Source organism: Staurois parvus, unplaced genomic scaffold (genome assembly GCF_062004578.1).
Source record: "Staurois parvus isolate SC_StPar_1 unplaced genomic scaffold, SC_StPar_1.0 ptg000843l, whole genome shotgun sequence".
In the NCBI taxonomy this organism is placed as follows: domain Eukaryota; kingdom Metazoa; phylum Chordata; class Amphibia; order Anura; family Ranidae; genus Staurois; species Staurois parvus.
This window is the reverse complement of record NW_028318639.1, coordinates 126,387-143,704: the sequence shown is the minus strand read 5'-3', so window position 1 is coordinate 143,704 and position 17,318 is coordinate 126,387. Positions and strand designations below refer to the sequence as shown.

General features: G+C 48.6%; 1 protein-coding gene across 9 annotated transcripts in view; it reads right to left on the bottom strand.

Moving 5' to 3' along the window:
• Positions 1-1,023: 1,023 nt before the first annotated feature.
• The window catches only part of LOC149443599 (inter-alpha-trypsin inhibitor heavy chain H3-like), a 72,773-nt gene continuing 56,478 nt past the window's right edge, over positions 1,024-17,318 (bottom strand). For 6 of the 9 annotated variants that reach the window (XM_089655509.1, XM_089655513.1, XM_089655510.1 and 3 more), the window contains 6 exons: positions 13,759-13,806; positions 12,228-12,344; positions 10,661-10,826; positions 9,979-10,124; positions 7,396-7,471; positions 1,024-2,012 (listed from right to left, as the gene is read on the bottom strand). In XM_089655509.1, the coding sequence (XP_089511635.1) occupies positions 1,883-2,012; positions 7,396-7,471; positions 9,979-10,124; positions 10,661-10,826; positions 12,228-12,344; positions 13,759-13,806 (683 nt within the window). In that variant the 3' untranslated portion in view covers positions 1,024-1,882. The remainder of the gene's footprint in view (positions 2,013-7,395; positions 7,472-9,978; positions 10,125-10,660; positions 10,827-12,227; positions 12,345-13,758; positions 13,807-17,318) is intronic. The other 3 variants (XM_089655515.1, XM_089655516.1, XM_089655517.1) reach the window with 1 other exon arrangement.

The following is a 17,318-nucleotide window of genomic DNA, read 5'->3' as shown; positions in this document are numbered from 1 at the left end:
AGGGGAAAGAGAAGAGGAAAGTGAAGAAAGTGGAAAGAGAAGAGGAAAGGGAAGAAAGGGAAGAGAAAAAGGGAAGAAAGGGGAAAGGGAAGAAAGGGAAAAGGGAAGAAAGAGGAAAGGGAAGAGATAGGGGAAGAAAGGGGAAAGGGAAGCGGTAATGGAAGAGGAAAGGGAAGAAAGTGGAAAGGGAAGAAAGAGGAAAGGGAAGAGGAAAAGGAAGAAAGGGAAAAGAGAAGAGGAAAGGGAAAAAGGGAAAAGGGAAGGGGAAAGGAGAAATGGAATAAAGAGGAAAGGGAAGAAAGGGGAGAGGGAAGAGGAAAGGGAAAATTGAAGAGGAAAGGGAAGAAAGGGAAGAGGAAAGGGAAGCAGGGTAAAGGGAAGAGTAAAGGGAAGAAAGGGGAAAGGGAAGAGGAAAGGGAAGCAGGGTAAAGGAAAGAGTAAAGGGAAGCAAGGGGAAAGGGAAGATGAAAGGGCAGAAAGGGGAGAAAGTGGAAAGGGAAGAAAGTGGAAATGGCAGAGGAAAGAGCAGAAAGGGGAGAAAGTGGAAAAGGAAGAGGAAAGGGAAGAAAATGGAAAGAGAAGAGGAAAGGGAAGAAAGGGAAAAGGGAAGCAGGGTAAATGGAAGAGTAAAGGGAAGAAAGGGGAAAGGGAAGAAAGGGGAAAAGGAAGAGGAAAGAGCAGAGAGTGAAAAGAGAAGAGGAAAAGGGAAGAAAGTGGAAAGAAGAAAGGGAAGAGGAATAGGAAGAAAAGAGAAAGGGAAGAAAGGGGAAAGGGAAAGGGAAGAAAGGGGAGAGGGAAGAGGAAAGGGAAGAAAGTGGAAAGAGAAGCAGAAAGGGAAAAGGGAAGGGAAGAAAGGGGAAAGGGAAGAGGAAAGGGAAGAAAGGAGAAAGGGAAGAAAGGGGAAAGGAAGGAAAGGAGAAAGGAAAGGACCCACGACAAAGTCTAATCAATTAGCCACCAACAGAATGGTAGCCACCAGAAAAAGTATTCGGTTTCAAATCATTATAGTTGCACATCAAATAGTTTCTTTTTGTCCAGTTAATTTTATTTTTACAAACCTACATTTTTTTTTGGTTTTCATAATTTATACAATAACAACTTTTTTAATAAACAGAAAATGCATTTTATCTTTTTGAAATTCTTCAAGTTGTTAGTTGAAGTGAGCCGGAGTGCACACAGAGTAGAACTCCACAGCTCCAGATATAGACAGGGACTATAGAACTATATAAGTTACCAGAAGCAGCAATTATATCTGTAATGCAGAATGGAACTTGAACCATCGATGTGACGCCACAATATTCTCCATTTCGTTATTAAAACAGCTCACTTTGTGGGAAGATGGCAGCTGAGGGTCCAGAAGGACATCTGAAGTAGCACCACATCGGGTCCTGACATATTACAGTGCAAGAAATAGGGCGCTCTCATTGGCTGTTCTGGGCTGCATCGTCGCCTGGCTTCTGCCAATCACTGCCTCAAAGCTGGCCATATATGTAGCAATTTGATAGACCAACTAAAAGTTTAAATTCCATTTTTTTATAAATCAAAGATGCAATCTAATAGAAAAATAAAAATGCGTAGTCTCAGTTGGTCATAAGGAAATGGCCCGAACAAACCCAGTTGAACAATTTGATTGCTTTTGAGGAAATTGCCGTACATTTTTTTTCCTTTGCAATTCAATTTTTTCAATGAACAACAGCATTGAAACTGTCGATTTCAATTTAACAATTGACCGAATTCAGGCAGCGATGGGATCTTTGGGGTGGTAGATTGCTTAGCTTCTGGAGAAGACTTCTGACCGTGCATGAGTTTCTTAGTAGATGGAAAGTGGTTGGAATTTACCGGAAATTGTCACGTGTATGGTTAACTTAGGTTTTTGTCCTTTTTATGTCTCTGTGAAGATATCTGAAACAATGTAACTGACGGCACTGATTAAATCGTGTGTTTTGAGGGAGATGAAGAGACAGGAACCACGATCTTCTGCTCCATACGGTGTGAAATCACAATCGGAATGACTGAAAGAAAATCAGGAACAATGCTGTAAATCTATCATCGGTAATACGATGCTGCGCGGTTCTGAATCAAGGTACAAATCTTCGCACTGAGCGTAGGGGTTGCTGGACCTACCATACTCCAGGGCAGAGCTTAGCCAAGAGCTGTGACAATACGCCCACTGTGTTACCACGTGACTGAACATAGGGGGCGTATGTGGAACACTGAGCTGTTTTCACCTCGGTCATGGAGGAGTTTTTCATTTGGAGCATTTTTTAAAAAAAAAAAATATTGGATGAGTTGGTGAAACTCTGGACCCAAGAAGAAAGGAATCAAGTTTGGAACCTGGGGTGGACTGACCAGGCACTGCTTGAGGGCCCGGGGTCAGTAAGGGGCCCCATGAGATTCCCCTGGTACCTTTTTCATAGGCTTTTTTGAGTTTGGGTAAGGACACAGGAACCCCATGATCCCCTATTGCTTGGGGGCCCCATGAGTTGCCAGTCCACCCCTACTTGGAACCCACCTCTTAGGGGCATCTCCATGTCAACTGGGGGACCCCACATTAGTCTGAAGAGTATTCCAGGGATGGGAGAGCCACATATCAACCAGGGTATACCCCGAAGGTCCTCAGAGTAATGTGGAAGCATGAGAGGGCCACAAATCCAGACAATCTTGGATTTTACTTCTGAGCTCTTGTCTTGGATGGGCTCAGAACTCCCCGTTCTATGCTGGCAGTGATTGGAAATAACACGGGGCACCAATTGCAAAAATAAAGATTGGATGGACTGGATTGGGTCATTGGGGACATTCTTTTTTTAAAAAAAAACTTAGAACTAGTTAGTGGAGCTCTGGACTCAAAAATAGAAGAAATAAACTTGAGATCCAACTTTTAGGGGTAATTAGGAAAACATAAATGGTGTGATTGAAGGCCACTTGGGTGCCAATATCCCAGAAATTGAGTCGTGGGTGTGTGGGACTTTCAGGGCACCAGATATCATTTAAACACCAAAACCGATATATAAAACAGTTTATAGCATCTTTACTTCAGAACATAAAACTGTATCTCAATTGGGTTCTATTCCTCCAACTAATACCAATGATGGGGCACTATTCCTTCTTCCGATACCAATGATGGAGCACTATTCCTCCCACTGACACCAATGATGGGGCACTATTCCTCCCACTGACACCAATGATGGGGCACTATCTCTCCCACTGACACCAATGAAGGGGCATGATTCCTCCCACTTTCACCAATGATGGGGCACTGTTCCTCCCACTGATACCAACGATGGGGCTCTATTCCTCCCACTGACACCAATGATGGGGCACAATTCCTCCCACTGACACCAATGATGGGGCACAATTCCTCCCCCTGACACCAGTGATGGGGCACTATTCTTCCCACTGACACCAACGATGGGGCACTATTTATTTCACTGACACCAATGATGGGGCACTATTCCTCCCACTGACACCAATGATGGGGCACTATTCCTCCCACTGACACCAATGATGGGGCACTATTTCTCCCACTGATACCAATGATGGGGCACTAATCCTCCCCCTGACACCAATGATGGGACCCTATTCCTCCCCCTGACACCAATGATGGGGCGCTATTCCTCCCACTGACACCAATGATGGGACCCTATTCCTCCCCCTGACACCAATGATGGGGCGCTATTCCTCCCCCTGACACCAATGATGGGGCACTATTCCTCCCCCTGACACCAATGATGGGACCCTATTCCTCCCCCTGACACCAATGATGGGGCGCTATTCCTCCCCCTGACACCAATGATAGGGCACTATTCCTCCCACTGACACCAATGATGGGACACTATTCCTCCCCCTGACACCAATGATGGGGCACTATTCCTCCCCCTGACACCAATGATGGGGCACTATTCTTCCCACTGACACCATGACACCAATTACTGGACACTATTCCTCCTTCCACTGATTACAAGCACTATGTAATTTTTTTCACACTAACTAATGCTGGGACATTTTCTACTCCCAATGGTCACTCCGGCCCTCCTAAAGTCTGAGGGATAGTAAACCAGCCCCTTTGTTTAGAATGTTTGAAGACCCCGCTTTAGGGGGTCAGGGTCCCATATGCAACTCTCATAGGGTCAGTGTAAGAGTCTTGATATAAAGGCTCTCTGATGGGTTTCGAATATCAGTCTTCCTCAGGGTATCAGTACCAGGAAGCTCATAGAGAAGTTCCAAGCCTACTTGTGGAAGTTAAAAACAGAAAACCTGGTGTTGTGGTGGGGCCCTCCCATGGTGAAAGGGCCCCAAGAAGAGAAAAGGGACAACTGTAAATGCAGAAAACCAGAAGGCAGCTGAGGGATCTTAACCACAGCCCAACACGAGTCCATCCAAGAGCATGGCTGGCCACAGCACTCCAACAACAGACTACTACTCATGGGGTCGCTCCATCACACCAGGGAAGATGCAGACTACTACTCCATGGGGTCGCTCCATCACATCAGGGAAGATGCAGACTACTACTCCATGGGGTCGCTCCATCACACCAGGGAAGATGCAGACTACTACTCCATGGAGTCGCTCCATCACACCAGGGAAGATGCAGACTACTACTCCATGGAGTCGCTCCATCACACCAGGGAAGATGCAGACTACTACTCCATGGGGTCGCTCCATCACACCAGGAAAGATGCAGACTACTACTCCATGGGGTCTCTCCATCACACCAGGGAAGATGCAGACTACTGCTCCATGGGGTCGCTCCATCACAACACCAGGGAAGATGCAGACTACTACTACATGGGGTCGCTCCATCACACCAGGGAGGATGCAGACTACTACTCCATGGGGTCGCTCCATCACACCAGGAAAGATGCAGACTACTACTCCATGGGGTCGCTCCATCACACCAGGGAAGATGCAGACTACTGCTCCATGGGGTCGCTCCATCACACCAGGGAAGATGCAGACTACTGCTCCATGGGGTCGCTCCATCACACCAGGGAAGATGCAGACTACTACTCCATGGGGTCACTCCATCACACCAGGGAAGATGCAGACTACTACTCCATTGGGTCGCTCCATCACACCAGGGAAGATGCAGACTACTGCTCCATGGGCTCGCTCCATGACAACACCAGAGAAGATGCAGACTACTACTCCATGGGGGCGCTCCATCACAACACCAGGGAAGATGCAGACTACTACTCATGGTGTCGCTCCATCACAACACCAGGGAGGATGCAGACTACTACTCCATGGGGTCACTCCATCGAAACACCAGGGAAGATGCAGACTACTACTCCATGGGGTCGCTCCATCACAACACCAGAGAAGTTGCAGACTACTACTCCATGGGGTCGCTCCATCACAACACCAGAGAAGATGCAGACTACTACTCCATAGGATCGCTCCATCACAACACCAGGGAAGATGCAGACTACTACTCCATGGGGTCGCTCCATCACAACACCAGGGAAGATGCAGACTACTACTCCATGGGGTCGCTCCATCACAACACCAGGGAAGATGCAGACTACTACTCCATGGGGTCGCTCCATCACAACACCAGGGAAGATGCAGACTACTACTCCATGGGGTCGCTCCATCACAACACCAGGCTTATTATTTACAACTCTCATCTATAGGGCCTGAGGAAGAGCCACACTTGAACCGTGTCTGTCAACCTTTACACCAAGACTGTTACACTGAACCTACGAGAGTTGCGTATGGAGTTCTGTTCCCCTAAATTCTAAGCCTACAGTATTTGCTTTGAGATATAGTTTTATGTTCTAGATCAGGGGGTCTCCAAACTCCAAACAAAGGGTCAGTTTATTGTCCTTCAGACTTTGGGGGGACCGGACTGTGGCCAGCAGTAATAGGATTTTTTTCCGGCATCAGTGGGAGTAAACAGCATCCCATCTTTGGTATTAGTGGGAGGAATAGTGCCCCATCATTGGTGTCAGTGGGAGGAATAGTGTCCCATCATTGGTATCAGTGGGAGGAATAGTGTCCCATCATTGGTATCAGTGGGAGGAATAGTGCCCCATCATTGGTATCAGTGGGAGGAATAGTGCCCCATCATTGGTATCAGTGGGAGGAATAGTGCCCCATCATTGGTATCAGTGGGAGGAATAGTGTCCCATCATTGGTATCAGTGGGAGGAATAGTGCCCCATCATTGGTGTCAGTGGGAGGAATAGTGCCCCATCATTGGTGTCAGTGGGAGGAATAGTGCCCCATCATTGGTATCAGTGGGAGGAATAGTGCCCAATCATTGGTGTCAGTGGGAGGAATAGTGCCCCATCATTAGTGTCAGTGGGAGGAATAGTGACCCATCATTAGTGTCAGTGGGAGGAAGAGTGCCCCATCATTGGTGTCAGTGGAAGGAATAGTGCCCCATCATTGGTGTCAGTGGGAGGAATAGTGTCCCATCATTGGTGTCAGTGGGAGGAATAGTGTCCCATCATTAGTGTCAGTGGGAGGAATAGTGCCCCATCATTGGTATCAGTGGGAGGAATAGTGCCCCATCATTGGTGTCAGTGGAAGGAATAGTGCCCCATCATTGGTATCAGTGGGAGGAATAGTGCCCCATCATTGGTATCAGTGGGAGGAATAGTGTGCCATTGTTTATGTCAGTATCAGGAATTGTTGGTGTCAATGGGGAAAATAGTGTCTCAAATCAGTTGGAGCAATAGTGCCCCAAGGGCCAGATAGAGGCAAGCAAAGGGCCACATCTGGCCACAATTTGGAGACCACTGTTCTAAAATAAAGATGCAATAAACTGTTTTATATGTTTATTTTGATGTTTGAATTACGTCTGGTGCCGTGAAAGTCCCATACACCCATGACTTAGAGACAGATCTCGGTCATCCCTGAGGGTCCTCGGAGTAGAGTATACAAAGAAGGAAGGAGCCACAAATATAGGCTGAGCCCAGTAAAGACAAGAGGCCAGAAGTAAATTCCAAGGCGTTTCAAGAGCTTATATCTCCCCCTTCATAATACTCACAAATCAATGAAATACACAAAGATTGAAATCTGTTGATGAAAGCATGGCCAGAATGCCAACACATCAAATCAATCATCTCAGATAGAAGGAGGTCTCCACGTCACCCTTTAAACTAGGGGTCTTCAAACTTTCCAAGCAGAAGGCCAGTTTACTGTCCTTCAGGCTTTAGGGGGGCTGGATTAGGGCCAGTGGAAGTAGAAAATGCCCGGGAATCGGGGCCCCACCATTGGTTTTGATGGCAGGAATCGTGCCCCATCTTAGATATGGAGGAGTATGGTTATCCTCTGTATCAAAAACCTTTAACGTTCCGGAACATTTAACCTGGAGGATTTATGTCTTTTTTTTTTCTTTGAATCTCATGAACTATACAATTATATCACAGCGACGTAACACATTACTTACCTCTGTAGTGAAAATATTTGATCTCCGGCGACAAGCGTCTTGGCATGAAGTGATGTTTTGCTATTTAATAACTGACCTGTGAAACAAACAGAAAATAGGAGATTATTTGCCGTCTTGCAGAACTATACTGACCTACACTAAGGAGACGCCGTGTCCACGAGCGCCCACGCCGCCCACTGACATCGTCGCCTGGCCTTCTTATGGGTTCTGATCTATAGACATTTTGATTGGCTGGACTGGGGAGATGTCAGTCCCATGCATATGCAGGAGTTCATTCATCTCATCGGGTTCTGAAATTGGGTTCCTTTGCACAGTCGCAGGTCAGCTCACATGCACACCCGGGCACACCCGTGCGGTCAGCTGCATGCCTATCAGCTTACAAAGCTCATAGATAAGGACCTTCATTTCAGCCATGTGACTTACAGCTGTACAAATAAATGGCTTCCGCCCGGCCATGCCCCGACACGTTTCATCTAAACCATATTGCTGAGTCATAGAAATTGGGATCCATGGATTTGGGATGGACCGGTGAATCCTGTGTGGGTAGCAGCAGAAGAGAGAGCTCGTCCTAGCAATATGCAACTGTGAGTGAAAAATATGCTCACCTGCTGCAAATCATCTCAGCCCGTATCTCTATGAATAAATGGCCTCCGCCCAGTCATGCCTTGACGCGTTTCGTCTCACCCATACTGCTGAGTCATGGAAATTGGGATCCATGGAATTGGGATGGGCCAGTGACTCCTCCTGTGCAGGTGCCGGCGGAAGAGAGAGTCCGTCCTAGCTCTATGCAACTCCGAGTTAAAAAACACTCACCTGCCACACACCAGCTCATGCCCTCAACATGTTTCGTCTCACCCATAGTGCTTTCTCAAGGAAATTGGGATCCTCGCCTTCATGACTAAGCCATATCGCCGGGGCAAAACACGTTGGGATCGTAGCCTGGATAGAGCCGGGCTGAAACCATTTACTACTACAGATACGAGCTAAGCTAGTGGGCAAATGTTTTTTCACTCAGAATTATTTATCGGCGTTTTCCTACATTCCAATTATAAGAGCAATCGTTACTGAGAACGGTACCAAACAATCACCGTGACCAATAATGGCAAGTCGTGTTTTATAGCTTTGTGGATTGATCCTGCACTGATTTACATAAAGGATTTATGTGTGAATGCAAAGACAATGCGGGAATTAAAGGGAATGTCTATGGATAGAGTGGGGGAGGAGATAGACCCCTCTCAGGTTTACTGCTTTCCCGCGGCTCCGTTTGAAGGATTTACCTTTACTGTGGCAGTGACAACGGCTTCACCAGACAGGAAGTATCAATATGACTGAAAATGTGACCCCCCCCGACCCCACTCCTTGACACCTCACCCTGCCATGCTTTCCGGGCTTACCTGCCCCTATTGGGTGCTCAGGAGCATCATGGTGGGTGTCAGGAATGGAGATCGGTGAACATTCATTCACTAGAGGGAGAATCCTCCCATTGAGGACACAGGCAGCAATAAAAACCTGACCAACCTTTCCCTACCCCATCAAAGCAAAAAAAAAGTCGTCAATATACCTCAATGCTGAACTCCGGGATTAGTAAATATCATCTAAATCCATTCCGTTCAACCAGATCTGTGCAGGAATCTAGTGTGAGACTTCCTGGAATAAAGACCGCTCACTGCTGCTCTCTCAACTTGTGCAGGATGACTGGTCCTGTCTCCACCCCCTTCTGTAGTTTCCTGCAGGCAGCCTGTAGTGGGTGGGACCAGCGGGGCCACTCCCACAGCTCTGCTCTCTCTCCTTGTGCAGAGGGACTGATCCTGTCTCCGCCCCCTCCTGTAGTTTCCTGCAAGCAGCCTGTAGTGGGTGTGACCAGCGGGGCCACTCCCAAAGCTCTCTCCTTGTACAGGCAGCCTGTAGTGGGTGGGACAATCAGGTCCCCTCTCACAGCTCTGCCCTTTCCCCTTGTGCAGAGTGACTAGTTCTGTCTCCTCCTGTAGTGGGTGGAGCCTCCTAGGTCCTTCCAACAGCTCTGCTCTCTCTCCTTGCACAGGGTGACTGGCCCTGTCTCCGTCTGTAGTGGGTGGAGCCTCCTAGGCCCCTCCCATAGCTCTTTTCTCTCTCCTTGTGCAGGATGACTGGTCCTGTTTCTGCCTGTAGTGGGTGGAGCCTCCTAGCCCCCTCCCACAGTTCTGCTTTCTCTCTCCTTGTGCAGGATGACTGGTTTTGTCTCCTCCCCCCCCCCCCCCTGTAATTTTCTGTAAACAGCCTGCAGTAGTGGGTGGAGCCTGCTGGGTCCCTCCCACAACTTTGCTGATGGTCTTGATTCCACCCCCCCCCCCTTAATTTCCTTCAAGCAGTCTGTAGTGGGTGGAGTTTCCTAGGCCCCTCCCACAGCTATGTTCTCTGCAGAGGCTATGTACAGCACAGTGATGATGTCACTGTTACAAGGTAATATCTGGGTTTACAAAGACATTTGATGCACACAAAGAGGATGTATATCTTTGTATCTATGAGGATATATTTAAAGTACCTGGAGCTCAGCTTTAACCCTTTCTCATAAATCTTAATAAAAACCGAAGCTGTGTAGCCTACCAATGACCCCAATGGTTTGGTTTGTCGGTGAATGTTGGTCTTCCACCAATAAAGACAAGCGGAATGATCGATCCACCCTGAAAATGGTGATTCTGATTCCATCTTTTATCATCACTGTTATTTTTTCACCGTCTTTCTTGAGAAACCTGGAAAGACATAAAGATAAACTGAAGATCTGTAGAGGTTCTTTGGATGCCCGCCATGATGGCCTCCAGACATGACACCATCGGGGAAAATGATTTCTTCTGTATAAAATTAACAATTTGAGTTCCCCTGCCCCTCTACCTGCCCTGACGGGTTAGATTGAAGGACCGAGGTTCCATATATAAATGGAGGTCTATGGCTCCCTTTGGAAGTCTGGGCTGCTGCCAGAACTGGTCTGACTCTGATGTCGCTTCAATAGAGGGGATACTTCAGAAAAGAGGAGCGCCCGGTGTTTATTGAATGTTTGCATTTATTTATTTATTTTACATTTAATAAAAAAACAAACTTTATATATGCCGATGAGAAGTCAAAGCTGATTTTATTCCCTCTCGGTGTTTCAGCAATTTAGCCCAGAGACGACCAGGCAACTGGCATTTTCAGAAGGGAGTTGGCCATTGCAGCCCTAGTTAACTGCCAGTACGGGGATCCTTTAACTGGCCCCATTTGCTGGGTGGAGAACCTCTTCTCATTCCCTTACCTGTCTAGTTCAAAAGTCGAATTCCAGTTATAGGCCTTCAGATCTGAGCCTTGTGTGACGGCCACATTGTCTTCCCCGACTTCCACCCTCAGTCCCAGTTTACTGTTCAGTAAAGCAAACCTCCCGAAACTCCTGTCATCTGCCAGTCTGCCATTCAGCGTGACACCTGCAGGGGGCGGAAGTACAGCACTGTATAAACTGATGACACGACATACACTCACCGGCCACTTTATGAGGTCCACCTGTTCAATGGCTCGGTAACAACAATTGCTGAATAACCAATCACATGGCATTTAGGCATCTAGACACGGTGAAGATGACTTGCTGAAGTTCAAACCGAGCATCAGAATGGGGAAGAAAGGGGATTTTGAATGTGGCATGATTGTTGGTGCCAGACGGGCTGGTCTGAGTGCTTCAAAAACTGCTGATCTACTGGGATTTTCACGCACAACCATTTCTAGGGAAATCGAGACTCATCAGACCAGGCAACGTTCTTCCAATCTTCTTTTGTCTAATTTTGGTGAGCCTGTGCGAATTGTAGCCTCCCTTTCCAGTTCTTAGCTGACAAGAATGGCACCCGGTGTGGTCTTCTGCTGACAGGAGTGGCACCCTGTGTGGTCTTCTGCTGACAGGAGTGGCACCCTGTGTGGTCTTCTGCTGACAGGAGTGGCACCCTGTGTGGTCTTCTGCTGACAGGAGTGGCACCCTGTGTGGTCTTCTGCTGACAGGAGTGGCACCCTGTGTGGTCTTCTGCTGACAGGAGTGGCACCCTGTGTGGTCTTCTGCTGACAGGAGTGGCACCCTGTGTGGTCTTCTTCTGCTGTAGCCCATCTGCTTCAAGGTTGGACGTGTTATGTATTCAGAGATGGTATTCTGCATACCTTGGTTGTAACGAGTGGTTGTTTGAGTTACTGTTGCCTTTCTATCATCTCCAACCAGTCTGCCCATTCTCCTCTGACGTCAACAAGGTATTTTCCTCCACACAACTGCCACTCACTGGATATTTTCTCTTTTTCGGACCATTCTCTGTATACCCTGGCGATGTTTGTGTGGGAAAATCCCAGGAGATCAATTGTATTGAGTACTGTAAATATCTATTTGTCAATACTTTGCTACTATGCATGCCATGTCTTAGCCCTGATGAATGGGAAACTTCTAGTACCCTAGAAACGTGTTGAGATTTTACAGATGATGCTAATAAATGATTGTGACCCTCACCATCCCTTCTCACCATGTATTTGATACAGAGCTGTATGATGGACCTCTAAAGAAAGAAGAAACATCCAGCTGGGGTGGCCAAGCACACAAGGGAACCCGGGGTGTCCTAATCCCACTTCTACATGTTACTGGTGTGGCTCTGTTTATTAACAAAGCCTTGTGATCACTGTGTCAGTGTTATTTGGCAAAGGTGAAAAAAAGTTTGGTAAAACCAAAACTCCCAGTGTCGTTCATCCCTGATGGTCTTTTCTTCTCTCCAGAAGAGCCCAACAGATCTCCTACCATGATACATGTCCTCCAGTGTGTACCGCACCAGCCTCTAACTACGGGGGGAAGGGAAACAACTTACCTGTGCTGGCGTCACGTAACAGGGTGACATAAGTGCCATCAGCCTGAGAAATTTGAAGGCAAATCTTCTCAGAGGCTTTGGGATGTTTCAGAAGAACTTGGAACACTTCACAATCTCCTAGCGATAAGGAAATCTGTGTTAGACAATTAAAATAACCTTTTTTTTTTAATTTTTAATTTTATAATGATTATCATTTGCTCTTCAGAATTTATGGCATGTAGAAGAATCAGGACCTCCTTTCTCCTGCCGGTGACCTCTCTAGTGATTTATAGATCTGTATAGGGATCAGGACCTCCTTCCTCCTGCCGGTGACCCCTCTAGTGATATAAAGATCTATATAGAGGAATCAGGACCTCCTTCCTCCGTCCGGTGACCCCTCTAGTGATATAAAGATCTATATAGAGGAATCAGGACCTCCTTCCTCCTGCCGGTGACCCCTCTAGTGATATAAAGATCTATATAGAAGAATCAGGACCTCCTTCCTCCTGCCGGTGACCCCTCTAGTGATATAAAGATCTATATAGAAGAATCAGGACCTCCTTCCTCCTGCCGGTGACCCCTCTAGTGATATAAAGATCTATACAGAGGAATCAGGACCTCCTTCCCCCCCCCCCCCCGAGGACCCCTCTAGTGATATAAAGATCTATATAGAGGAATCAGGACCTCCTTCCTCCTGCCGGTGATCCCTCTAGTATTATCAAGATCTATATAGAGGAATCGGGACCTCCTTCCTCCTGCCGGTGACCCCTCTAGTGATATAAAGATCTATATAGAGGAATCGGGACCTCCTTCCTCCTGCCGGTGACCCCTCTAGTGATAGGATCTATATAGAGGAATCAGGACCTCCTTCCTCCTGCCGGTGACCCCTCTAGTGATAGATCTATATAGAGGAATCAGGACCTCCTTCCTCCTGCCGGTGACCCCTCTAGTGATATAAAGATCTATATAGAGGAATCAGGACCTCCTTCCTCCTGCCGGTGACCCCTCTAGTGATATCAAGATCTATATAGAGGAATTGGGACCTCCTTCCTCCTGCCGGTGACCCCTCTAGTGATATCAAGATCTATATAGAGGAATCGGGATCTCCTTCCTCCTGCCGGTGACCCCTCTAGTGACCCCCTCTAGTGACCCCTCCTTCCTCCTGCTGGTGGTCCCTCCAGCGATATAAAGTGTTTTTATTTCACCGTCTAGTGACAGAGGTGCGTAAAGCAATGCACATGCATTTATGGCATGAGGCCAGGCAATGAGGATTGTACAATGGCTTCAACATTCATCCCCACAACTTTTTTTTGTTTGTAAACCAGACTTCTGCCTTCATTTTCAAGGAATTGGATTCGGCTTCATACCTTCCAATGTCCTTCGCTGTAAATCGGTGAAAGGTCGCCTAACATTATTGTAGTCTGCACGTCGTCTTTGCTGTTTGCATTAACAAGTCTAATGGCATGAAAAGTGTGAGGCAGACCAAGCAAACAAAAAGCATTGCGTGTATACAACTGTCCATGCCAGGACTGTATGGAACATGTGAGCGTACCTTTCGTGGGCGCAGGGAGTAGCATCGGTGGGACAAGAACCAGCATAACTGGAAAACAGTTTTTAAGATCAACTGATGTACTCAAAAGCATTATATATATACAGTATCTGGGTGTAAGGGATGTACGGGGTGTATGGGGTGTACGGGGTTTATGGGATGTATGGGATGTACTGGATGCACGGGGTATATGGAATGTACGGGGTGTACAGGGTGTACGGGATGCATGGGGTGTATGGGATGTACGGGATGTACGGGGTGTATGGGATGTACGGCATGTAGGAGGTGTACAGGATGTGCGGGGTGTACGTGGTGTACGGGATGTTCAGGGATGTATGGGGGGTGTACAGGGTGGACAAGTCTGTCCATGTCTGCAGTAGGGGTTGAACAAAGCTCAGCTTACACAAAGCCTGTCTGACCAAAGACTGCACTGCGTTTATACAATCTCTTAGTGTCTGTGGTGGACATGCAGCATAACGCTCCAGAAAGTAACCCACATCATCCTCTAATAACCACACCAGGGACTCTACCTGGTCTGCACTAAATGGCGGCAAAAATTCATTCCTGCTTTCAGGGGCACCAGATGAAACCAACTCAGCACAAACCTGGATCAAAGGTTGCACCTCAGAGAACTCTGTGCCCTGATCTACTAGGACATGAGCGAGCCGTATACATTCTAGCAGTTCATCCCGGGGATACTCCTTCAGAGCCTGAGAAGCATATTCTCTGTCATCAAAAACCAGCAGCGACAAATACACAACCTCATCAAGATCCATCTTTCCCAGCAACAAGCCAAGATGGCTTCCCCGTGCAGCCACTTCTGGTCAGGTATGGCCTTGGTGTAATGTCAGGGCTCCCGGGTGTGACCAGAGGTGTGTGACTGACGCAGGGAAACGCAGACTTCAGATATGTTATAAACAATATAATTTATTAACACTAACAATACAAACATAAACGCAGTGCAATACTAAAACATAACACAGTGCAAACAAACCAACCAACCACCCACAGATGACAGTACATACAATGCAAGCGTCATCAGGCAGGCCGGGTCAATATCAATCGGGCAGGTAGGTACAGGGGGAGCAAGCGGAGAATGGTCGGGGTCACAGGCCAGGTTCAGCAGGTAGCGGGCAGCGTGGTACAGAGGGTCAGGCAGAGGGGTGGTCAGGGTCACAAGCCAGGGATCAGAACAGGAGAAGTCAGCAGAGGTCAGAATCAAGCAGGGTCAGCAACAAGACAGGAACAGGAACAGGAACAGGAACGCAGGTTTACAAGATACAGGGCCCAGGAAAAACACAACACCAAGGCAGAGTCTGCAAGTCTGAATGTCCCTTAAATACACCAGAATAATTAGTTCCAGGTGTTTGACTGGCTGCAAGGTTGAGTCTGATTGCTGGGAGCACCCGCTGGCCAGCCCTGGTACTGCAGCTCATAAGGCAGGTGAGTCCCACTATTGCTGGCCAGTCCATTCCTGACAGGAACGTATGGGATGTACGGGTTGTATGGGATGTACGGGATGTACAGGATGTATGGAACGTATGGGATGTACGGGGTGTATGGGATGTACGGGATGTATGAGATGTTCAGGGTGTACGGGATGTACAGGATGTATGGGATGTTCGGGATGTATGGAACGTATGGGATGTGCAGGGTGTATGGGATGTACGGGGTGTACGGGATGTATGGAACGTATGGGATGTACGGGGTGTACAGGGTGTACGGGATGTATGGAACGTATGGGATGTACGGGGTGTACGGGATGTACGGGATGTAGGGGGTGTACGGGATGTACGGGATGTATGGAACGTATGGGATGTACGGGGTGTACGGGATGTACGGGGTGTACAGGATGTACGGGGTGTATGGGGATGTACGGGGTGTATGGGATGTACGGGATGTCCGGGGTGTACGGGGTGTACGGGGTGTACGGGGTGTACGGAATGTATGAGCAAGCAGATAGGAACTGACAGGGAGAATCAGTGAACTACCACATCACATCATTCATTGAGAACTACAAGCCGACAGTCAGGACTTGTAGTTCATTCGTTCACAGTACTCTATAAATGAATGACACGGCTGTGTGGGCGGAGCCCTGCATGGCTGCATTCTATTCAAAAACTGACAGCTTGTATGGGAACTTCTATTGCTGCTGGGGGGTCTTATGTTGCTTTTACGATCTACTATTGAGGGGGAGGGTGCTGACTGCTGGCTTCCGGGAGATCTGTTGTTGTTGCTGGAGAGTTTCTGTGGTGGATCTTTTGTTCCTGGAGGTGGTATTTTGTTGGGGATGGTTCATGGTTGCTGTGTGAGGGGATCTATTGTTGCTGGGGAGGGGTCCATTGTTGCTGGGGGAGAATATTGTTCTGTGGGGGATCTGTTGTTGCTGGGAGGGATCTATTGTTGCTGGGAGCGACAGGTCTCGGGCCCCCAGGCGGAGCGGCGGGCGCCGGACCCCCAGGCGGAGCGACAGGTCTCGGGCCCCCAGGCGGAGCGGCGGGCGCCGGGCCCCCAGGCGGAGCGACAGGTCTCGGGCCCCCAGGCGGAGCGACAGGTCTCGGGCCCCCAGGCGGAGCGGCGGGCACCGAGTCACCAGGCACGACAGTGGGCTCCGAGTCAACTGGCAAGACTGCGGGCACCGAGTCAACTGGCAAGACTGCGGGCACCGAGTCAACTGGCAAGACTGCGGGCACCGAGCCAACTGGAGGAACAGCGGGCTTCGAGTCGTCTGGCAGAACAGCGGGCTTCGAGTCGTCTGGCAAGACTGCGGGCACCGAGTCGTCTGGCAAGACTGCGGGCATCGAGTCAACTGGCGGAACAGCGGGCACCGAGTCGTCTGGCAAGACTGCGGGCACCGAGTCGTCTGGCAAGACTGCGGGCACCGAGTCGCCTGGCAAGACTGCGGGCACCGAGTCAACTGGCGGAACAGCGGGCTTCGAGTTGTCTGGCAAGACTGCGGGCACCGAGTCACCAGGTACGACAGCGGGCTCTGAGTCAATTGGCACGACAGCGGGCACCAGATCAGGTACCGGATCATCTGGATCAACAGCGGGCATCGAGTCAACTGGCCTAATAGGATCATCAGGCTGGATCAGTTCATTATGCTGAGTAGAGGCATCAGGCTTAAGAGAGGCATCAGGCTGAACCACGGAAGGCAGGTTCTCAGACGGCAGGCTGACCGGTTTGGATACTGGCAGGATGGTATTGGTTGGAAAGAATTTTCGCTTTTTTCTGGTTTTCACTACTGGAGCACTGCAAGTAAACGCAGGTCTGTAAACGAATGGAGCAGCTGGAGACAGAGAAGAGCTGGAGGATGGAACAGGAGAGGGAGCAGTTGCTACAGAGGGCTTTTTTACAGGGTTAAAGGCAGGATAGGTGCAGCCAGTGGGAACAGGGGAATGACATGCGGTAGATAGCAGGGTATACTGGGCTGTAACTGGGGGAGTTGTTGGGAATGCAGGAATAGAGCTTTGAGGAAATAGATTAGAAGCAGGACTGGGTCTTTGTAAGCTGACTGAGGCTGGGTGCAACAAGTCTGTCCATGTCTGCAGTACGGGTTGAAC